General features: G+C 38.5%; 2 protein-coding genes across 2 annotated transcripts; both read right to left on the bottom strand.

Moving 5' to 3' along the window:
* Positions 1–1,307: 1,307 nt before the first annotated feature.
* On the bottom strand, positions 1,308–11,363 carry LOC117820871 (dual specificity protein phosphatase 7-like). The gene is made up of 3 exons (XM_034694790.1): positions 10,528–11,363; positions 8,453–8,881; positions 1,308–4,867 (listed from the first exon to the last, which is right to left on the bottom strand). Exons 1-3 carry the CDS (start codon positions 10,898–10,900, stop codon positions 4,557–4,559), a joined length of 1,113 nt encoding a protein of 370 aa, XP_034550681.1. The 5' UTR covers positions 10,901–11,363; the 3' UTR covers positions 1,308–4,556.
* Positions 11,364–16,876: 5,513 nt separating this feature from the next.
* Positions 16,877–24,683, bottom strand: LOC117822162 (5-aminolevulinate synthase, nonspecific, mitochondrial-like). The gene is given in 12 exon segments (XM_034696833.1): positions 16,877–17,473; positions 18,961–19,123; positions 19,336–19,604; positions 19,700–19,864; positions 21,161–21,340; positions 21,493–21,677; positions 21,802–22,021; positions 22,110–22,241; positions 22,425–22,563; positions 22,565–22,602; positions 22,712–22,917; positions 24,163–24,683. Coding segments are annotated over 11 exon segments (1,842 nt in total). The 5' UTR covers positions 22,902–22,917; positions 24,163–24,683; the 3' UTR covers positions 16,877–17,312.

Raw genomic sequence — 24,683 nt, 5'->3', positions numbered from 1 at the left:
TTGTTATCTTATCCATTTGTTTTCCTTTTAAATGGTTAACTTTGCTCACTGTCTGCTAAAAATGTCCAGCCCAGCTCATGTCCTTAGTCTGAAAATCCGTCCCGACCAAATCTTTAATTGATAGCCCTGGATTAGGGTTTATTTTAAGATGCCAATTTATATCAAGAAACAGCGTAATCATAGTTTTCTAATAGTGAGTCATTTTTTACTTAAATTGGTGTTGTTTTTCTTGTCCCCAGGCCTTAATTTGCTCAAATGAAGAATACAAAATAAATAAATGAGATTTTCTTTGCTTATATTCAGTATATTTCACATATAACTGTGCTGTAGGAAGTTTATTTTTAATTAGTTTGAGCTAAAAATCAGCATATTCTACTTATTTCAAGCCTTTTTAATACTTTTCAGGGCCTGCTTATTTCTAGATTTAACAATCTCATTTTAAGATTTCTTATCAAGTAAAATTAATTTGCTGCATGGACTGATCATTTCCCTAGTTTGAAGAAATTTTCACCTTAAATTTTAAAACTCATCTTAAAACCCATTTTTATTCCTTGGCTTTCAACCCTGCATGAGACTCTGCTCCTGTTTTAGTGTTTTTATTTATTGTTTTTATTTATTGTTTTATTGTTTTTATTGTTTTATTATCCTGTGTTTTAATTGTTTTTATGCATGCGTTGTTTGTCTTTTTATGTACAGCACTTTGTTCTGGCTGTGGTTGTTTTAAAGTGCTTTATAAATAAAGTTGAGTTGAGTTGAGTTGAGTTGAATTAATTTTTTTTACCCTGTATTTAAGCTATCCTTTTTTGCAGTGCAACTCTCTGTTGTCTCTAAGCTATCCAAGATACTGACTAGACCAGGGGTGCCCAAACTTTTCAGCCCGCAACCCCGAATATAAGTGCCAAAGACTCACACTGTCAATCAAAGTGATTAAAAGTTGCTTCATACTTCATTTAGCTGATCTGCAGAAAATTAGGCTTTTGTTAAACAACTGTTTACTGACCCTAACCTTAGGAGTCATCTGGCAACAAAGAAAGGCAGAACACTAATGAAATATTTTGTTTGCACGGTCTTACTTCAAATGTAACAACTATTTTGTCGCTATTTTTTTCAGTAATAGGTCAAATATGCAATTTTTAGATTACTTTACAAAAAATTGATAATTCAGGGACATCTTGCGACCCCCCACTAGTGTCTGGCACCCTCCAGAGGGTCCCGACCCACACTTTGGGAAACCCTGGACTAGACCACGTAACCGCTTAAGGTCTTAAGTGAAATTTAAATCAGTAGAGACAAAGACAGACAAGATATTCAAGTAAAAATATACAATATATTTGTTGTATAAACTTGTACAGAATGTCTTGGAAATTTAGCTTTACATATACTATACATAAGGGTGAAAATAGGGTCACATTTGCATCCTTCATGATTTTTGAGAAAATGTCCCCGTTTAACAAGCACGCTTTATGTACATCTTAACAAACATACCAAACAAAAACAGCCCTTGGATGCATTTAAAGAGGCCATGACGATGAAATACAGGTGCCTTGTATAAAAATCCCTGAAAATGTCTCTCTGTGAGGTAAGAACACATTTTTCAACTCACTTCCTTTCATTCCCTCTCTCACACTGAGCTCACTCCTTTGTTCTGAGGCGAGACTGGCAACAGAGAAGAGCTAATTACACATCAGGTTTCCCTTAACATTGTAGTGCCACAGAGGGAGTAGCTGCAGACTGAAGACTGGGATTAAGAAACGAGGGTGAACATCCATTCCTTTATACACTGATTACTAGGGATGTAAGGATATATTGCAAGACGGTAAAAAATCGATACAAATAAGGGTGGATTAAAATCGATTCAACAAAATTTGTATTGGGATATTATTTTTAAACAGTAGAAGGCACCATCTGCATTATACTCCGCTTGTTCAACATCATTAAGTCTCTTGCCCTGCTCTCTCGTCACTCTCTGAGTGGAGGTGTTTTAAGTTTAAAGCATGTTTCAGAATCAGCTGACTAAAGGTGTTGCTCACAGCGGAGATGCTCATCTGTGGGCTGCAGTTGAGTGACAGGTCTCCATGAGCGCTTTTTTTCTCTGCCGCTGGACTGATTCTGATCGGGTTGCACTCCCGGGTGACACCTGACCGCGTTTAAATGCTTATTTTTCTCAATAAGAACGAGAAAACTGGACACTGTGAGTCCAAAACATGAATCTGTTCAGTTGTCCTGTTGCAGTAAATCCACGTTGTAGTCTGAGTCTTCACTCTATGACCATGCGTCCACAGAGATTATTTATAAGCCTGCTCTCCTCACGTTGATATTCAGCGTGTTAACATTTTGGAGACCTCAATATGATCTTTAGCTGTTTAACACCATCAGTAATATACACTGTGTCGTGAAGGAAAATTTGATTTAGAGGAAAAAAAACGCATTTGTCATTATCTTTGACATGGAAAACATTTACATTTTTTAATGATTAAACGATAATTGATCGTTAACATTTCCAAAGATCGATTGTGGAAAATAGTTGACATTTACATCCCTGATTTAAAGAGATTGACCTTATTTGTTTTAATATTTGATACTTTTATTTCTCTATAATTGTTCTGAAATTTTCTAACAATGTATTTTTGTACGGTGATTTTAGTTTCTTTGTACGGTGCTTAAAAAAAGTGTGCAGTGGTTTTATTTGAGTTACAACACACCTTAAATATGAAAAAGAATTACTTTGTTTTCAAAGAAATATAAGAGAAAAAATATATATTGCAACTATCCATATCTGAGAACTGAAATAAAATAATAGTTATTTAAATTTTGAGTTCAATTAAGTTTTCTTGAAAATCGTCGCCAGAGCCAAAAATCGGAGTTTGAATTGAATTGTGGGTTGAGTGTATCCTTACATCCCTACTGATTACTTACACATTTGTTATGAAGGCCGGTCTTATACACTACACCTCGACCAGGTTACTGAGAAACACCTCAAAATCATGTTAAGGTATGGCAAAGGCCTCGACAACAACAGGCAATATGACCTCGAGGTTACAAAAGAAACTGGTCGTTGGAAGAACATAATCATATGCAAATAATGCTGTTATATGCAACATAATATACAGTAGGGAATTTGTAGTTTTTCATGGAAGGTGGCCACTTGATTTTGTATCTTTTTAAAAACCTCCAGAAACAATGACTCAGTGTGACAAATCAATTGATCTGTAATGAAAAGAGCTAAAAAAGGTCAAGAGGAAGACAAAACTGGACAATAATTTGAGGCCGGATCACCGTACTAGCTTATTAATCTCAGCTGGAGTACCATCAAAACTTCTCGGATTGGTCCCCAGAAAACATTCTGATTGGCCAAAGACTCCTTTGAGACCGTCAAGGCAATATTCATAACTGATACAAAGACATACAAGATATCCATTGAACAGCTGGTGAATAACAGGTAACAGTCAAACAACATTCCTAGATTCAATAGAAAAGTTAAGGAACGTCCTGCTGTTATGGCTGAACATGATCTTTGATTAACGCCATGTATGGTGGACAGTAGGGTTGCAAAATTCTGGGAATTTTCAAAGTTGGAAACTTTCCATGGGAATAAACTGGAATAAACCAGGAATTTAGTAAATTGAAGGTTGGCTCTTAATAGAGAACTTAAATATAGCTGGGGAAAATATATATTTTAGCGTAATCCTGACTAAAACAACCAGATTTCAGGCAAGTACAGTTGAATATCTGTGCAGAGCCATCCTCAACAAGGCTTGACAGTAACACTGAAGAGGAAGAGTTGGAGTTGGATGTTGAGGAAGTGAACATGGAGGATGTTGATGAGAGACCCAGGAAGAGCCCATTGCCTGAAAGGGTTTGGCAAAAATGCAGAGGCTAGGCTTGAGAAGCTTGAGGGAAGATGCTTTTTCATTTAACATTTTGAATGGGACGTTTTTGGAGGGAGAGGGTCTCTTTTCATTTAACATTTTGAATGGGACTTTGTTGGGATTGTATTTTAGTTAATCTTTGAATGGGTTGGGTCGGGGGAATGAGTAATATTTAACTCAACATTCATGTTTTTGTTCTTCAATGAAAGAATTGATTGTTCAATAATATATTTAACACTTGATAAAGTTGTACTTACAAATAAATCTGTTTTAATTGTATTATTTTGGATGGATGTCTGCTTATAACAAAACAAATATTTATGCTTGGATATGATACCTTTCCATTAAATTACCCTCAATTCCCAGTTAATTCCCATAATTCCCATGGAAAGTTCCCAATTTGGAATATTTCCAAAATTCCCCACTTTAACTTCCCATGGAAATTTACTTGAAACTTTCCACCCCTTTGCAACCCTAGTGGACAGCAAAACCTCTTCCTTGTATTAGATATTAAGGCATAAGGACTGGTTCTGAAGGTTTCTGCGCTCATGCTCAGCCCCTTCAACAGATCAATGTAATTTCTTTTGGTGCACAAGTGCTGTATCTGACTCTGCTTGTTAGGCACCTGAAACCTCAGAGACACTGCAGGAAAGGACAAACAAAAAAAAAAGGCTGTCCAGTGGATCCTCATGTGGACTCTAGCGTGTCCAGCTGGAACACGTTGTGATTGGTTGGTGTGGTGAAGTAGAGCTGCTCCTTGCTGGTGGATCGGTTATCACAGGGACTGTTCAGCCCCAGCGTCCTCTCAAAGTCCAGAAGTTGACCCATGAAGTTGAAGTTTGGGGAAATGTTGGACTTCTTCCGCTTGACAAAGTCATAAGCATCATTGAGAGAAAGGTTGAGTCTCTGCATCAAGTAGGCCACGGTGACTGTAACCGAGCGGCTGATGCCCGCAAGGCAGTGGACCAGAATGCCGCACTGCTGAGACCGAGCCTCATCTGTGAGAGGAAAGGGAAACTGAGGTCAGCAGAATTTTTTTTACAGGACATCTATTTAAGAACAGAAACCATAACTTGTAAAATGATTATTTTCTTGATTTGTGTTCTCCTGTATCACGTTCTTGAGGCTCCTCTGTGGTAATCAATGACATTCAGGCTCTCATTTAATAAAAGTTACCATGCTGATAGTATCATAAGCTTCTGGTATTGCTTGAGAGTTCCTCTTTATTTTAATAACTCACTTGTGTGACAGCCTCTGCTAAGAGTACTGCATATGTGTTAGATCTGTACTAATTTAGAATATGTTTTCTTGTGGGTGCCAGACTCGCTGACTGTCATATCCTTTTTAGATCTGAAGCATCTGGACCCATTGCTCCACACAGGATATAGAAGACAGCTTCCTGCCAGCCTCGCTCTGCCTCTTTTTCCACCTAGCCAGCACCTGCAGACACTATGGGCCGTATGCACGTCCAGCCATTAGCGATGAAAACGGTCCGTTTGTACTAAAATAAAATAAATTAGCGGTATCCATGAGCCAGGTTAACGCCCCAACAAAGCATTACATTTAACGGGGGTAGACCCCACCATTACAGGTGCTAACGGCAGGATTACCACACCTGTTCGGCTGTTTAAAGGATGGCGGACATCGTGCTTATGTGTTACCGTTTAAGAAGAAATATACAAAGAGATTTTTAAATCCTCTTTTAAGACACACCTCTTCTCCCTGGCTTTTAATCACGGTTGAGTGGACATCTGGCATAATTTTAATTCAATTTTAATTTATTTTATTCTATCTTATCTTATTATATATTTGCACTGTGTTTATGTATTTTAGTATTGTATTGTATGTTATGTTTGTCATTAGTGCTGCTTTTTGATCTATACAGCACTTTGGTCAACCCCGGTTGTTTTAAACGTGCCCTATAAATAAAGTTTGAGTTGAGTTGAAGAGATTATTTTATTTTTTAGCTCTTCTACTGTGCACTCAGAAACACCACACACATTTACCTGGTTCAGGATCTTAAGCCAAACTTTCCCTTTCTCCTTGTCTGCTATCTTTGATGACTGACTTGCTTACAAAATGGGCCGTTCCATAACGGTACGTTAAGTCTAATGGTTCCGTTTGTGTAATGGCTGGACTTGCATACGAGCCCAGGTGTCAGTTATCCTTTTTGTGTTAGTGCACTCATTACACCTTTCATGCTCACACACCTTCATGTGTACTGATGCTATAGCTTTCACACAGATAACACAGATTGTTATCTTTCAGTTTACTTGACTCAATTTTGTAATCAGTGACTTCTATTTCTGGGAACTTGCACTTCCTTCCCCTCTTTTGTCAGAGCCTATGTGCCGAGTCATGACGCTTGATCTAGAAAACAGCGTACTGATCATACTGTGCAAAGTTACCACCGGCACTGCAAACAGTTTTTATATAAACAAATGTAGGCCTAACCCTGTAGCTAAGGTGTCACGCTGCAATCAAACACAACCCCAAAGTGGAAACGACACTTCCTTCCTCCTTCTGCCTCTAAAGCGTTTGAGAACTAGTTGATAATGATCCACAGCCGTGTAACGGGCAAACAAACAAGTTGAAAGCTGTGGTTTCAGGTGCTGTCATGGTGGTAAGAGCAACAAACAGACATGAAACGAAATTGAAACTTTGCTTTGATTCTAAGAACTTCACTGAAAGAGCTTTAACAGGGATGGGACTTTTATTGTGTGTTTTTTGTGTCACCTTTAGACCAGCAGTTCCCGAACTTCTCAGCCCGCAACCCCCAAAACATAGACGCCAAAGACTCGCGACCCCCCCTGTCCCTCATGGTTGAATGTGGCTTCATTTAGCTGGTCTGCAGAAAGTGACCCTACCTATATGAGTATATGGATGTGTTTCCTGTGCCGTTATGAATTAACCTACTGCTACTGATGCTTTTGATAATTAACTGTTCACTAACCCTGAACTTAGGAGTCATCAGGCAAAAAGAAAGGCAGAAAAATCATTACATGTTCTATTTTCAAGGTTTTATTTCAAGGCTATCTACTAGTTTTGTCGATATGTCTTACTATAATATGAAAAATGTACTATTTTTAGATAACTTAAAAAAAAACATTCTGGAAGGCATGTCACGACCCCCCATTTGTGTCTGAACCTCTGCTCAAGACTATGATAACAATACAAATACTTGGTTATCATGTTATCATGCCATTTCAAGGCGGAATATTGACACCTGTTAGCCCTCGTTTGCGATGTGAAACACACAGAGGCGTAACGGTGGGGCAAAGTCGTTCTTACCCTCGTAGGTAGCAAAAATGGGAAGAATGAAGGGAAGACGGTGGCGATGTGTAACGTCGGAGGAACAGCGCTCTGTGTATGCAAATGTCTGAGTGTGAGTATATGTGGCGCCCTCTTCTTTTGCAACACTGTAATGTGATGTGAAATTACACATTGGGACATCAATATAACGCTGTTTCAGGGAGCAGGGAATGTGTAAGAGGCTGCTGTCACTGTCACCTGCCCTACAAACAAAACAACTCACACTGAAGTTACTAACAGAAAGAGAAAATCCAAGTGTGTCTGGCCAATACTGGAGGGGAAAGTCTAAATGGCTCTCCAGTAACTTTTGATGCATAAAGGGCCTTTTTTTTGCCTTTTTTTCAGAGAAATGCCCAAATGTAAAAAAAAAAAAGGAGGGATCCTGACACTCACTTATTTGGTCAGACCAAGTTGAGGCTGATGCTAAGCTACAGAAGGACTAATTTCGATCTTCATGAGGTAAAATGTGGATCTAAAGTCGTACACGTCAGTGGGATGTTTCTTTGTTTTGCGAAAATGTAGTTAAAGCTGGGGTTGGTAGTCAGATTTAGATACACTTTTTGTTATACTGGTTAAAATGATCTTTATATCCCGATGATAATCAATACATAATGTGTTCTTAAAAAAGGGTGAAAAAAAGCTGATATCTACAGCCGGAGTAAACCTGGGAAAACACCAACCAATCACCGCCATCAGGAGCCAAATTATGAAACCAATCAAATCCCGTCCTGCCGTTCTGCCCGCCTCCTGCGCGTACATTTCATGTTTGTTTGTGTTTTTAACTTTCACTATGATAATGTTTTGGTGTTTTCTTACCGCTGAGTGAGACATGAGTTGACGTAGTGCAAAACACAAACGAATTAGAAGAAGTCCTGAGGAAATGCTAGGTTCAAATTCATGCTAGTTTTCCGTGACTACCAACCCTAGCTTTAAGGAGACAGGAAATGTAAACAAATTTAAAATATTTCGCTTTTCAACATACTTCTTCATATTTAATGTTTGTAGCTACCATTTTGTTAGAGATTCAGCAGTTGGCTACACATCATGACTCACGTGTTTCCCTCTCAAAGCTTGACATAATGTGTTCTGTTACTACTGCCAATAAATCATTCAGATATGTGTGTCATTAAATTATTATTAGCTATAATTAACAATGACTGTGTTATTGATGACTAACTCACATGATGTAACAACGAACACACGTTTTATATTTAAAAATTCAGCTTCTGAGAAGTGTGTGTGTGACAAAGCCAGCAAAAAGACCTGCTCACCTATAAACGATATGGCTTCTGGGAAGAACTGCGACAGGTTTTGACTCCAGTGGTCCGAAATTGGAATCTGTTTGTACCTGAAGTGGCCATCATGTTCAAACATGTTGGGGAGATTGGGTGTGACGTTTAGGATGTACTTGATGTTGTACTGGCCCAGCACGTCTAGGTTAGTGGAGTCTTTGGCACAGCCCAGGTAAAGGTAAGGTAGGATCTGGACAGGAAAGGAAGGCTGATTGCTGGGGATGGGGCTCTCCTCAGATTCCGTAGCACTGTTTGGCTCTCGATCAGACTCTCCATCCGAGCAATCCGAGCTGATCCGGAGATTTCCAAAACCAAGAACGGACAGCGGAGGAGAGGAGCTGGGACAGGAGCTGTCCAGGAGGGTCTCACAGTGCTCTGGGTACTCTGTGTGGAACTTTACAAATCCACCTGGATAAGAGCCAAAGCAAAAAAAAATAATTAACCACACACATCAGTTGAGATAAACAAAAAAGACACACATAAAATGATAAATCACTGGTTCATTAAAATCCGATCGCATAACTCCTATTCTGGCTTCCTTACACTGGCTTCCTATTAAATTCAGAATTGATTTCAAAATACTACCACTCACTTACAAAGCTCTACACAATCAGGCTCCCCAGTACATCACAGACCTTCTCACTCGGTATAAGCCTCCCCGCCCTCTCAGATCAGCCGACATGGGATTATTGGTTATTCCTAGTGCCCGTTTAAAGTCCAAGGGCTTTCCGGCTTTTTCAGTCCGGGCTCCCAAACTATGGAACGACCTACCAGCTGAAATAAGGCGTTCTACTTCTGTTCTTAATTTTAAATCATTTCTTAAAACTTTCTTTTTCAAAAAGGCCTTCATAACTTTGTAAAATGTTATTATGTATATGTATGTGTATGTATGTATGTATGTATGTATGTATGTATGTATGTATGTATGTATGTATAGATGTATAGATGTATTAGAGGTGTGAAAAAAAATCAATATAGCAATATATCGGGATACTTTGACCTCCAATATAATATCAATATTTCAACTCTTAATATCGTTTTTTTTGTAAAAATAAAATTCACATTTTAGCAGAGTTGGAACTAAAATACGACTTCAGTATTTCAAAAACAATAAAGAGGAAAAGTTGTTTTCAATAGTTTTGACTTCATTTGTCCTTTCTATTTTGAGTAATATTGTGTGATTTACATATACACCATCTCTATTTTTTCTTAGTTTACTGTGTAGAATATCACAATATGTCACAATATTGTGATATCATGATACTATCCTATCGTGACCCAAGTATCGTGATGCCTATTGTATCGTGAGGTTCTTGCCAATACTCACCCCTAGTATGTATGTATATATGTATGTGCATGTGTGTACATATGTATATGTATATGTGTATATGTGAATGAAAAAGGGTTGGGATTATATTTATTATTGTTATTGTTTACTTTCTGTGAAACACTTTGTAACTGTTTAGAAAAGTGCTATATAAATAAAGTGTATCCTTATTATCATTATTATAATGTGATGTGATGTAATATGAATTTGGAGTCCCAACAACATAATCATGCAGGTTAGTGTTGAGGAAAAGCTGGAATGAAGTAGCTCGAGTTAACCCCCCCCCCCCCTAAAAAAGACCATTCATGAAATGCATGCCTGTTCCTGCTGGAGCAAAACATGGCGCGGCCATTTTGGAATTTTAATTGAGAATCTCAGTGACACACGACAGACAAACTTTTGAACAGCTTACAAACAGAATACCAGAAATATGGAAGGAATATTAATTTGTACCTTAATGTCACAACAATATACCTTATACTTGTTAAGTAATGTCGAATTTTCACAGTTCAACCCCTCTTATGGTGAAAACTTTCGCTTCATATGGCACAATAAGACACTTTAATAAAGTACATGAACGTATAACAGGCTCAACTGCCAAGATATAACCGTTAAATACAACATTTAATCATCCAACGTCAATTTGGTTATGTTCTCGACCTACTAAATATTTTATAGACTTCATTCTTCTTGTTCATTGAGTTAATTCGACAAGAAAGTGATTTACCTTCCAAGTAAAACGCCTTACAGCCGTCTTCCCACAGCTTTTGAAGAAGTAGACCCAGAACCGATGCTGCTGGAGCTCCACAGTCTAGCAAGTTAACGGTGCTCTCATCATACAGAACCACCGTGTCCGTCTTGCACCTCCTGATGAACTTCTCCTTATCCTCGTGATTGGGGATGATAGTTCGGATGGGTATGTTGCCCTTCTTGAACCTCCTGAGCATCAGCCCCGGTATGGCTAGGTTTATGGCGGTCTCTATGTGGGACGACTCATAGAGCTCATGTGAACGGCAGTCCAGCAGGAGCAAAGAAGTGCCTCCGGACTCTAACTCGAGTTGCAGCCATTCCACGCTTTTACTCGGCGTCATATCAGACATATCGGACTCACTATCATTACTACATGCAAGCGTAAACACTTACTACATGATCCACGGAGCGAGGATACAACTACATGTCATCCGAAAACAGAGGCATTATATGTTGTTGACGCGCCAGTGCATGGCGCTCCTTCTTGAGCTGAAGAGATTTCCCCTTTTTCCTCTTCTGTGTTTCCATCAGTCAGTGAGTTTGACCTGCCACGGTTCTTATGAAGACACAATAACTCTTAGAATTACGATATACGACTTTGAATGCGTCTGTTTAATCCAGAATAAGTGTCTGTAACAACTTCAGCCACTCCACATCGTACCATTGTCCTCCATGCACGTTCTCGTTTTACCATTCCGATGCACGGGGAGAGCTTTTCTTTTTTTTTTTTTTGAGTTGACAGTAGAGAGCAACTCAAGAGGGAGGAGTTTATTCCTTATGATTTAAAGCCATAGCAGAAATATCACAAAGTTTAGTATCAGAAGGTCTCAATGAAATTCTTTAGATGATCATTTGCATCATATCTCACAGAGCCGGACTTGGTGCCCCTAGGCAAGATTTCAACTGGTGCCCTTTGTATTGTAACCAACTCCACCAACAATCACATATACACTGAAAGACACCTGATATACAGCTGCATGTTTTACAGGGTCCTTTTATTCTAAAATGACCTCTAAAAAGGACATTAAACTGAGTTGCATTCATTCATTAAGTAATTTATACCGCACACACTGTAAAAACAATGTAAATTCTCCTATAATAAGTTATTTTAGTCTATTTTTAACATTCTTTTACTCTTTATGACAAGCCCCATCTTGCACTGATGTTGTCACTGACATGTCACTGACATGTTGACTGTTGAGTGTTGTTTGTCTGTTTGTCTGTTTTTTAGTGTTGTTTATCGACAAGCTAGTACACTGCTAACCAAATTGCTCTCTGGGATTAATAAAGTTCTCAGAATCAGAATCTGAATCTAAATCTATAATCACTTTGCACTACTGTACTATATAGTCTAATGTATACAATGACCATAGTCATAGCCTGTACATACCTGTAGCAATAGTCAATAGTCACTCACATAGATACATATTATATTATATTTATTCATCATTCATAACTCGGTATATTCTGTATTATTTATTTAATTTATTGCTAAAGCACTTCTGGTTAGAAGCAATCTATATGTCATTGCTTGTAACTGTGACATGCCCAATGACAATAAATTTAATCTAAATGAGTGTATAACACTTTTATTTATTCATTAATTATTTAATTTATTTACATATTTATTATCTAGTTCAAATTTTAGTCACTTTTATTCTATTTTATTTGTTTATTGTATTTTTTGAGTATAGCATCTTTTTTTCTTGTAATGGTTTAATATGTTAGTGTTTTATTATCTTAGAAATGTACTTGATTTTGGTGATTTTAATTTCCTGTGTTGAGTTTTAACATCTTATTTTACCTCCAGTGTTTCCTCATTAAGGTATCATGAGAGCATTTCCTTAGTTTGTTCATCAACTTCTTTTTTATTTTTGTTTATTTACTTTATTTTTTATTGTTATTATTGTTATTGGTTCATATATTGTGTTCTTAACCTTAGGATTGTGGGGTGGTATTAGGATGGGGGGTCTTTTTATATCTTATTTTAAAAAAAATTATTCTATTTTAAGTTTTTTTAAGTACAGCACTTTGTGTTACAATGTCATTATATGTAAAACGCTTTATAAATAAAGTCTGATTGATTGATTGATTAATAAAATGTTAATAAAACTGATATTTAGCAGGAAAATATACAATTTAAAAATACATAATGTAATAGTAGTAGAATTTATTCAGCCATTATATAATGTATTCAGTGATGACTGAAAAGGCAGAAGCAAAATGCTTATGGAAGCTTAGCCTACATGTTCTATCTAATTAAGCTAACAGCTTCCAAAATGTGAAGAAAAAAACAAAAAACAACAAAAACAGTAAATCATGAACACTTACAGACTTCAAAAACTGCTTTACAAACCATCTTTTTAAAAAACAAAAGTGAATGACAAACCTTTAAATGTTTACTGGCATCACTCTGGAATTTAACCCAGAATTATATTATAATATTTTTTTTCTATTATCTTCAAAATTTCTTCCTCACTCATTTAGGGTGCAAGCAGCGCCCTAAGGTTTGCCTATACTGCCTATACCACAGGCCAGCCCTGATATCTCGTCTGATTTGTTACAGGCTACTACAAGTTTATGATGTTTTGTAATCAATCTATATTCTTCCCTTATATTTCATTATGGCTTTATGAAGTTTATTGCATTCTACCACATGATCATATTATGACATAGGAAACTTTTATTAACATTTCTGTCACTAAAATGTGTAGTGGCTCACAGGCAGTCTGTATTCAAATAAAATGCATTATAGTTGCAACCTGCATGATATTTTGTGGTCATTCTTGATTAATATGAAAGTTGAAGTAAGATTGCATTACTTTTGTTCATGTCTTCCTTGAGCCATGTGAAAACATTATGGACTTTGTTTAACATCCTTTCAAACAACATAAACTATATTTGAGCTCAGCCGATAACAATATAGATATATATGTTACTTCTTACAATACCAGTGATGTTATAACAAGTGAAAGGTTATCACACAGAGTTAAATGTAAAATAGATGACTGAACCGAAATTACACCCTGCATTCAGTAAACAGGCTCTAAAAAAAACCAGTTGTGACTTTTCTTCCTTGAAGAAGCAGAATCTGCTGCTCTCCTCTCACTCAGCAAAGTATTTTGAATTGGTGATGCATTTTCTTCTGCAGGAAAGCAGCAGAAGGTTGTATCAGGGAAGTATGTTGCAATCTTTTATCATGAGATTAGACACACCCAGGCAATTGCAGTCCTCTTCAAATTCTAGTTTTTCTAAGATGGGGGAGCCAAAGGATGCTATTTCATTTCCCATCTATATTACACAGTGACTCGATAGGAGATTCATACCCATGCTGCTGTGCATGTGTATCTGTTCTTAGAATGCATCCACAGCTTTCCCATGGCTTATGATGATGTGTATAATAATGCATTCAAATGGTGGAAGAGAGGGAGAGAGAGACATAGAAAGGGATGCGTGCAGTGGGAATCCAGCCTTGTAGCTCATCTGTCTGTGCACGTGAGTGGGGGAGACACAGATGTGCAGAGCATTGGGATTAACACAGAATGAGGAATGGAGCTAAAACCTGCACAAACACACACAAATGCTCTCAACCATAGGTTGATCTGACGCACAACAACTGGCACCATAGCAGCATTACTACACCATGGCACCACTGCAGCACCTGCCTTTGACAGCCAACCAGCACATGATGTCTAGAGCTGCAGGCCCTAACACACGATTGCTGGACCTATTTTACGTTTTGCAATACAATATGGGACTCAGCAGTGAACATAAGACAGCGACAGATGAGAAAATAACAAGTGGAAATGAGGTCAAGCATTGCACCACAGAGTATTTCCTGCAAGAATAGATGAATAAAATAAAATCTGTCATTTTACAGACTTTACAGGGTCATTGTGTGTGATATCTCTAACTTAACAATCAACTCTAGACAAAAGGTATTAAATTACAGTATAAAAACGTATCAAAGATTCATGCTCTGAGCATCATACTTGTGGTCACCTGACTGCTCCACTTCAGCTAACACTTAGGTTACATAATGTGCCCCAAATGCAAGCTCATTTTGGTCTTTGATTTGCAGGATCCAAGGTTTTAGATCTGAAGAGCTGCTTTGAGGGCTTTCGCGCATACCCGACAGGCATACAAACGCACCGCTGTCACGTGCAGATGTACAGTGGGATGCATTCAGAGATGAGACAGATGGGAGGAGAGCTTCCTTTCCATTGATGTTTCTCTGTGTGGGAGTAAAGGGTTTTCATTATCTGTTTTATTCAACAGAGCGTTCAAAGGCCGCGAGATAGTCATTAAAATATGTATTTTTTTTATCTTGTGGGAAAAGGCAACATAAAATAACCAGGGTGCGACATTAACAGCAGATACATCTTGACAGTTTATTTAACATGCTCTATAATCTCAGATTTTGCATGTGTGCTGTCCCGACACACACTGTGACGCACACTGAAGCCTATTTGCTGCATTTTATTACAACCAATATGATCTCCCACGATATCTGGATGGGAAACATAATATCCTGTTCTCTATTGATATTGATATGATCTAGTGGTTCATGCTGAAAGATGCTGCACCACTATGAGTCATCTGCAAAGGAGGGAGGTGTCTGACGTAACAGCCACACAGATGCAAACAGGAGACTCAGTCTGCCTCCATGTGGTGAAAACAAGAATGTCATAAACAAGCATTTCATGAATGAATGACCAGATGACCACAAATCTGCACCAAAGCTGATTAGAAGCATACCTCCCAACATTGGACTGTGAAAAATAGGGAGATTTTCTGGAGTATGGTAAAGTCAGTCTATACCCAGCAATCCCATCCATATATAACCCTAAACTGCAGATTAATACATTTAATAACAGATATTTAAGTTGAAGACTTTAAATGTCTCTTAATTTCAAGGTTTGCAGTAAAATATGACAATGAAAACATACAAAATTTTAAAATCCATGTCACAAATATGACAAAATTCATAAACCTGTTGAAGAGTGAAAGTAGTGTGGACCACTGCAGTGAGGAGTAACACACATATTCCATGTGGAGTGGTTTGCATTGACACCATATTTTGATGTTAGTACCATTATAGTATTATTTCAATACAGTTTTGAATGCAGGAGTCTCTGTAACATTAATCTACATCTCTGTGCTTTTTAAAGTCATTTATCTGGGTCCTTTAAACCATATTTATCACCTACAGCTAAATGTTATCTGATCTACAGTAACCTCTGCATCCTCAGCCTCTGCTGCTTTCTGCTATTTATTTAAAGAAAGAAGAGATTTCCTCTGCATCTCCACCTGAGGTTATCAGGTAGAGTTTAGTGTTTTAATAACTTCACCTGTGATATTGTGATAGTGACATTGTAAGCATTCATTTAGGGGCGGCTCTGTGGGTCGAGTCACTCTTCTATCAATCGGAAAGTTGGCGGTTGAATTCCAGCTCCGGCAGTCACACACCGAAAAGTCCTTGAGCAAGACACTGAACCCCAAATTGTCCTCTGTTGTTCAGAGTGTGTGAATGTAAACGAACAAGATTAACTAACACTGATGGTCCCTTACTGTAGCAGCTCAGCTACTCTACCATCAGTGAGTGAATGGGTGAATGTGACGAGTAGTGTAAAAGCGCTATGAGTGGTCAGAAAGACTAGAAAAGCGCTATATAATTACAAGTCTGTTTACCATTCTGTCATCAGATTCACACAGCTCTAAAGTCTCCTTATGAACTTTAAAGAGGATGCTGCGTTATTGCACATCACAACTTAAGTTAGCTAGCAAGAACAGGGCTAAACCACTCTAAATTGAACACAAAACACACTTTCTGATGAACAAGCTTTAACTAATTGTAGATTAGAGCCTGCAGATTTCCTTTCATATGCATTGTATTTTGCACATGATAAAACTGTTAAATACAATCACTTCTGTTTAATTTTGTAGTAAATGTATGATATGATTCCAGTGCTAGACATGGACGGCAGGCTGCTGTTTAGGGGTTAAATAGCTGCAGGTGCAAGCAGTGTCCTGTTCACTGCATGTTAAAAGAGACATGAGTCACAACCTTTCTGCCAGCAGCACTGAATCCTAAGAAATATTTTATGGCACATGTTTGTTCAGCAAATTTCCTGGGTAAATAAAGTGAAAAAATGAATTCTGCACCCAGATTAATTTAATTTGGCCTGGATGATGCTATTGTTTATTGAATTGCAGATTCTGTGAAATTAGCCATGGGAAAGTTTCAACTTGCTTTTAATAACCTTCATCACTCACTAATTAATCTCAGACTTAAAAGTGAAAGTAAAACAAAATTCATGTTGTTGTCCAGGGCAAGAAACATTTATTATGAAAATGTGCACAACCAACATTAAATGCTGTTCAACCTGAAAGAGTTACTGAATTTAAATACATTGGAATATGGCTTGATAAGGATCACACTTTTATATATTTATTGAAAGTGGGGAAGACAGTGGATAGTGTAGGAAACTGGGAGAGAGTGGGGTAATGACATGTGGGAAAGATCCGCAGGCTGGAATTGAGCCCGGGCCACCCGCTACATGGGCGCTCAACTTAACCATTAGGCTAAGTCCACGCCAAAATAGATTCATTTTAAAGTGAAAGAGAGTGTAATAGCACCTTATTCACACATTCACAAAATAAACATTCATACGATTGACCTACAGCATATCTTAACTTAACACAATAAATAGATAAAATAGAAGGAGGTAGGCCATTGGGGGTCAAGTGTTTGGTGTAGTATCAAGCTACTGCTGATGTCACATGACTGAGGCCACTGAAGTAAGACTTCTCCCTCTCAGTCATGAGCTCAAAGTGAAGAGGCTGCTGGCAGAAGTCACACTCTCCTGAGGAGTGTGGCTTCAGCTCCAGACCCACCTCCTTCCACGTCTCCACCAGCCGGTCTGTGGAGAGAGAACAAAGAGCTGAGGATACCACCGTCTTTGACATGAACCAAAAGATATCTCATAAACACAGAATAATGTTCATCTGAATAATCTAAATTAAATGTTATTTCTTCATACGATTTTTGTGTTATTTTATATTATACATCACAGCATCCACTAACAAACTTCAATGATCACATATAGGGGTGTATCGATTCATCTACTACATCGATGTATTGATTGATATTCCTATGATCCGACTACATCGATCTGTGCTCGGCAAGTTGGCCTTCAAGACGACATATATCGATCTAACATAATTTTAAAAGGTAATAAATTGATTGTATCGATGCCAGGAAATAACGCATTGGACTTAAGCACGGCAGACTTTATATTGGATGTGTTTTTTTTGCACTTTTAATGATAAAGACGTTAAACGTTACTCAATTCAGGCTGCTTGTCTGTGAGGTCATCGCCACGCGCCAGCAGACAACAAAACATAGCATTAGTGATGGCGAGATGAAGCTTCGTGAAGCATTGAGGCTTTCCATCCAATTGGTTCACTCATGGGCCGAAGCTCTACTGCGCCATCAAGTGGACAATAAATGTAAAATAGGCGCAGTGATTATAATGATACCATCCCTTTGGTCTGTGAAGCTTTGAATTGAATAAATGAATGATGTTTGTGATGCCAATACATAAATAATGAACTTCTAAATGTGGTGTCTGTCTGTATGATACAATGGCCGGGTCAAAAGGCAAAGTGAAAACAAATTGGGGAGAAGGTTGTGACTGTTCGCTGCCCCTTATATTTCAAATCGGGCACCAAACCCACAAACCGATTCCTGAATCAGTCACGTGGTACAGGCGGCTCGCGAGGCTTCGGAAGTCAACACATACGTCATCAACACAAGCCTCGACTCGCACTTCACAGAAATCTTCCTGGATTACTCGTCACACGCTTCGATGCCTTGACACGGGATAACACATCACTAGATAGCATGGCAGATAGCAGAGGAGAAGCTGGCAAGCGAGAAATGATCAAGCCACCATTGCGGTCCAGTGTGTGGAAACACTTTGGCTTTTGCAAAGATGGAGATCTAAATAAGTCGCTCGCTGTTTGGAGGATATGTAAAGGTCAAGCCTCAGGCCTCACCAGCATGTTTAGTCAGAGAATAGGACAAAACTCGGCACGGGTGAAAAACATCACGGCAACAACAGGAATCTAGGACTGGCCAGTATCAAGGTCTTTATTTCACAGTCACACTGGTTGAATTTTTGGCAAAAAAAGTTACTGAATCGATTCAAGTCGCTGAATCGTTTCATATCGTATCGTTCTAAATGAACCAATATCATCCTTTAATCATATCGGCAACCACGAATCGTGATACGAATCAAATCATTGTTAAAAAGAATCGTTACACCCTACACCCTACAACACCCTACACCCTACAACCACAAATCTTGATCCTATAACAATAGACTCCTTAAATGTGCAGACATACCGACAAAGAAGTACATCATCTGGGGTGTGTGGTGGGGCGTGGGGGCGATGCGCAGCAGCTCCTCTCCTTTAGCGACAGTGGGATAATTGATTGCTTGGACATATATGTTATACCGAGACATCATGATGTCACAGATCTCAGAGTTCTTCTCTGCATCTGACACCTGCAAAACAGAGACATCACTTGTTAGACTTACATGTCAACGAGCCTGTTATTTAATTAAGATATTAAAGACACAATGCTTTATGTTAAAATACACTTCAATTAAGTCTTAAAAGTTTTATACAGGAATCATCAAATGATTGTGGATGAAAAGGCTGTTCTATAGTCAGATCCACGTAGAAGTTTAAACAGATGAATTCTTCATTGTCTTACCTGGACAGGAATGATGTGGCTTGGGCAGTGGACTACAGGAAGTCCAGAGTCCATCAGCATCTGTCTGAGCAGCTTAACGCTCCTCTGATGTTTCCTCCTGAGCATCCTGCCCTCCTCACCCTTCAGGACTTTGATGGACTCCCTCGCCCCAGCCAGCAGCATCGGGGGCAGAGAGGTGGTAAAAATGAAGCCTGCGGCGTAGGAGCGCAACGTGTCCACTAGGGCGTCGGTGCTGGCGATATAGCCTCCGACACAGCCATATGCCTTGCCTGGGAAGGAAAACCAGCGAACTAGTCAGGGGGGAGCCTAAGTGGTGAGGGTTTTGTGAGAGGGTTTTAACTTCTTAGTGAGGGATTTTACTTACCAAGGGTACCAGAGATGATGTCCATCTTGTGCATGACTCTGTCTCTGTCCCCAATCCCTCCTCCTCTAGACCCATACAAGCCCACAGCATGAACCTCATCTACAAAGGTGATGGCACCAAACTTGTGAGCAATATCACACATCTCGTCAAGAGGGCACACTGCACCTGAAAGGAGCAGAGTTTGTTATTAGACTTTGAAACACAATGTTATGCACTATAAACAAACTTTTTTTCAGTCGTATCAAATGAAGGAATTTGGGATCGGTTGAGGCAGACGGCTGTCTAACATGAGTCTGGTTCTGCTCAAGGTTTCTGCCTGTTAAAAGGAAGCTTTTCATTGCCGCTATAAGTGTCTGTCTGTCCTGCCTGTAAGATGGGACTTGATCTTATCCTGTCTTGATGTTAGGTCTTTGTTAATAATCAGTATGGATTTAGACCTGCTAAGTGCCTTGAGATAACATTTGTTGTGATTTGGCACTCTATAAATAAAGATTAATTGATTTATTCAAACTTCATAAATCTGAGTAAGAGAGACCAGTGGTTTACAGTACATTTTTACATAATAGAGAAGTGGTTTTTCCATATGTCTAATATTATGTTGAAATAGGGTTGCAAAATTCTGTGAATTTTCAGAGTTGGAAAATTTCCACAGGAATTAACTGGAATTTACTAAATTGAAGGTTGGCTCTTAATAGGGAACTTAAATATAGTTAGGGGAAATATATTTTAGCATAATCCTGACTAAAAAAACAGATTTCATGCAAGAAGATGCTTTTTTATTTGCATGTTGAATGGGACTTTTTTGGATGGGAGAGAGGCTCTTTTCATTTAACATTTTGAATGGGACTTTGTTGGGATTGCATTTTTGTTAATTTTTGAATGGGTTGGGTCGGGGGGGATGAGTAATATTTAACTCAACATTCATGTTTTTTGTTCTTCAATGAAAGAATTGATTGTTCAATAAAATATTTAACACTTGATAAAGTTCTACTTACAAATATATCTGTTTTAATTGTATTATTTTGGATGGATGTCTACTTATAACAAAACAAATATTTATGCTTTGGACATGATACCTTTCCATTAAATGACCCTCAATTCCCAGTTAATTCCCATAAATTCCCATGGAAAGTTTCCAATTTGGAATATTTCCAAAATTCCCCAGCTTACCTTCCCATGGAAATTTACCAGAAATGTTCCACCCCTTTGCAACCCTATGTTTAAATTTTGTGTTATTTGTGCTCACATTTGGACTGCACTATAGCCCTGTTGTGTAATTGTGTCTGTACAGAGTGCTCTGTAAACCGGAGTCAAATTCCTTGTATGTGTACACATACTTGGCCAAAACACTGATAGTAATTATCGAGTTTTCAAGCTGACTGCTTACAAAAGCATGATACTACGGAAAAATGTTAAACTTCATTCAAATCCCTCATTTAAAAAGGAGGAATGCACACTTACCATCCATCGAGTGCACCGTCTCAAAGGCAACAATCTTTGGAGTGGAGGGGTCTGACTTCGCAAGTAGTTCCCGTAGATGGCTGACGTCATTGTGGCGGAAAATGAACTTCTTGACTCCACTGTTTCTTATACCCTGGATCATTGAGGCATGGTTTCCTGAGTCTGAGTAGATTTCACAACCTAGAGACGGGAAAAAAATGAGGAAATATGTAACTTTCAATTCTCCTTTATGAATGCAAGAAAATGTTACACCAACTTGAAAAAATTCCATTAAAATGTGAAGAAATGTTTCGGCCAACTTCAGTAATATTTTGTAGCTTAGCTGAACATACCTGGTAACATTTTCGCCAGAGTGAACAATGTGGAGTCATTCGCCACAAAACACGATGTGAACAGCAGTGCGGCATCTTTGCCGTGTAAATCAGCCAGCTCTTGTTCGAGCTCCACATGGAATTTGCTCGTCCCTGAAATGTTCCTTGTTCCTCCTGCACCAGCACCATGCTTTCGTAAAGTCTCCCTAAAAGAAAAAAATGAGAAAAGTGTTCACTCTCTTGAGGCGTCATATTAGTGTGCATATTTTCAATGAACTACTTCCTGTTCTGATTTCTGTTTAATGGAATAAATCATGCGAGCACACTCACATGATTGCCTGTGTGACTTTGGGGTGACGACTCATACCGAGGTAGTCGTTGCTGCACCACACTGACACATCCCTCTTTGCATGTAGAGACTCTGAGTAGTCGTCTGCCATGGGGAATGAGGGGGCACTCCGGTTTACAGTCTTAAAAATCCTGTATGTGTGATCCTTTTTCTTGCTCTCAATCTTCTTTCCAAAATAGTTGTCGTACTGGAAGGTGACAGCTGATGGAGGGAAAGTTGAATGACAGTTTTAAAAAACATCATATTAAATTTGAGAGTTATAATTAATGAAGAAGAAATGAACTCTTACCACCAGGCAGATTATCCTTTAGCAGGTGAGACACTTTGGAAGATATGGGTTTGATAAGACTTTTTGCTGCTTTTATGTTGACCTTGTCTGCCTCAGTAAGATCCACACCTAAAAAGTCCACATCTTTTTTCCCTGTAAAAAAAAGGAAACAAAAAAGGACACACTGAAAACAGTCTCTAAATCAAGTCCTAGCATTCATTTGCTATGCACTTTAAATATCACTTATGTAAATGCCTCCATCAATGACCTTTCACTGCTTACATAACTGACTCACTGTATGGATATCCAGTTGCAGGAGTTTCAGTGCAATATTACCTGTGTGTACAGAGTGCACCTCCCGTACGTCCTCGTGCAGCTCCAGCTGACTTCTCTCACTACCCTGTTGTTGTTTTGGACCATTTTCTGCAGCCAGGAAAGGACATTTGGTTCCCACTGTCTGGCCAGCAGGGGGCCCTTACATGCCCTGAGGGCAACTTGACTTCATGCTTTGGATCTAGAAAACATCAAATTACATCTTTACAATAATCTACAAAATAATAAACACAGCCTGAAATCAATTCACAATTTAAAGTGTTAAATAGGAAATAATTTAATGAACTGACCGTCATTTGTTGGAGTGCCTTTCGATGCAGACGCTGAGGTAGACAGAGCTCTGGCCAGAGGTCTGGAGGCCAGATCCAACATCACAGGGCATCTCAGAGCATAATTCACCAGCGATGACTTCCCAGCCAGCTGCAGGCAAACGCTGGGCACAACAGTGAGGAAAGGGCACCTGCGAATTACTGTATCCATGTGAGATACTCCTGACCTTTAAAAAAGAGAAAACGATAGCATTACAGTGTGTCAAGTTGGTTTTCCTCTGTGTGACCAAAGTAATTGGAATAGACATTCATTGCATAAAATCCACAAAGGTCACATAGTGTCTTCTGTGTCCAATGGCCAATCTGATCGCCTTTTTTTACCTCACAAAATCCCAGTTCATCTTGAAGTAAAAGAGGAAAAAGGCCTTACGTAACATGGCTGCTACACTACTGTGTGATCACTGAGACCACAGAGGATAGTCTGGCAAAATCCCAAGAAACTACTTTCATTCAGTGTGAAGTGTAGTCAGCTGTCCTTGACAGGAATAAAAAGGAAGGCCTTTGAAGGACCTGTCCTGCTAAAACAAATGGTCTTACTCAAGACCATATTGAAAAAGAGGCATCTAGCTGCAGTTCACACAAACGTATACATAAACTGAGACTATGACGTAGAAAACAGCTGGCTCCTGATAGCGAATATTAAGATCCTGACCGATGATCTTTTTTTTTTTTTTATTGTATCTTTATTTGGAATGGACAGGTAGATACAACAGCATAGCAACATTAGTAAAGGTAAAAAACAAAAGTCCCTCCAGTTTTGTTTGTTTTGAGTCCAGAATAAACATCAGCCATCCTGCAATAAGAGTCCAAAGAAGGGAAGGTCATACCATGGATCAGATTTTGTTGATCCATTATGGTGTACACACTTCTCTGATACTTTAAATGTCCCAGCAATTGTGAAAAAGAACCAAAAATAGTGGAAACTCATAGATAATCTTAAACAAAAACATTTAATTCCATACACTTTCCCTCATATTGTACTTGTTTGTTTTTTGATTGATTGCCTTTTTACCCATATTTATGCACATTTTCCTATGACAGACCACTTCCAGATATTATCACTTGAGCTTAAAATTCGTATTTACAGAAATAAGGTATTCTAATATGTCTCAAGCAGATTCTACTACTCTGTGTTTACCAAACTTCTCCAGTCTATTAACATTAAGCAAACAGCAACTTGATACACATTTACACACATATCAAGAAGGGTACACCAAACGTGAACAGTACACTTGGAAAAAACACTATTGATCAGTATAGCTTCATCAGCTGGGTTAACTGAGAGCAGCTTTAAATGAGTACGTTCCATCTAATAGCAGCTGGACATGACAGAGTGTGATAGAACACGTGAGCTCTACCTGCTAACGTAATAATTCACATGCTTCTGAAATTAATAAACTTAGTTAACTCACCTTGGCTTCACAATTAAACGGTGTTCAGTCCTGTGTCTTGACTGTTATGTGGAGACAGTTCACACGACACGTTATAGAACTTCAGGCGGAGAAATTACAATGCGGTGACGTAGCACGAGTATGTTGCACAACCTCGGAGATACGCCCTCCAGACAGTCATGTAATACCGACAAAGATCGTCTATTCCATACATTAAGTAACCCACCTCTATCATATAGAACACATAACATGGACCAATAACCATGAAAAAGGGAGACTGTACTCTACGTATGAAGTCATTTTATTGACGAGTACTGAAAATGTTCTCACTGTATTCACTAGGTGTAGGCTAATTTCAATTAAGCACAATTTTTTTTCAATTATGCAACTTTCCATCCCCCACCACAGTTCATTCGGTTCATTCACAACGATTTTGTAATACTTTTTGGAAGAATGAAACTTCCATCAGTTACACTACATGTTTACAACATCATGTACTGCAAGGTATTACATCACTTAAAGACATTATGTATGGGGCACTG

The sequence above is a fragment of the Notolabrus celidotus genome, chromosome 11 (assembly GCF_009762535.1).
Source record: "Notolabrus celidotus isolate fNotCel1 chromosome 11, fNotCel1.pri, whole genome shotgun sequence".
NCBI lineage: Eukaryota > Metazoa > Chordata > Actinopteri > Labriformes > Labridae > Notolabrus > Notolabrus celidotus.
The sequence above is the reverse complement of the archived record's forward strand: the minus strand, read 5'-3'. Positions and strand labels throughout refer to the sequence as shown.

Excerpts from the sequence above, each read along its gene's own strand:
- LOC117820871 (XM_034694790.1), bottom strand. The coding sequence starts at position 10,900 with ATGTCTGATATGACGCCGAGTAAAAGCGTGGAATGGCTGCAACTCGAG. Across the intron at positions 8,882-10,527 it reads TAAGGCGTTTTACTTGGAAG|GTGGATTTGTAAAGTTCCAC; the intron begins GTAAATCACTTT and ends GCTCTTATCCAG. Across the intron at positions 4,868-8,452 it reads AGAAGCCATATCGTTTATAG|ATGAGGCTCGGTCTCAGCAG; the intron begins GTGAGCAGGTCT and ends TTCCTCTCACAG.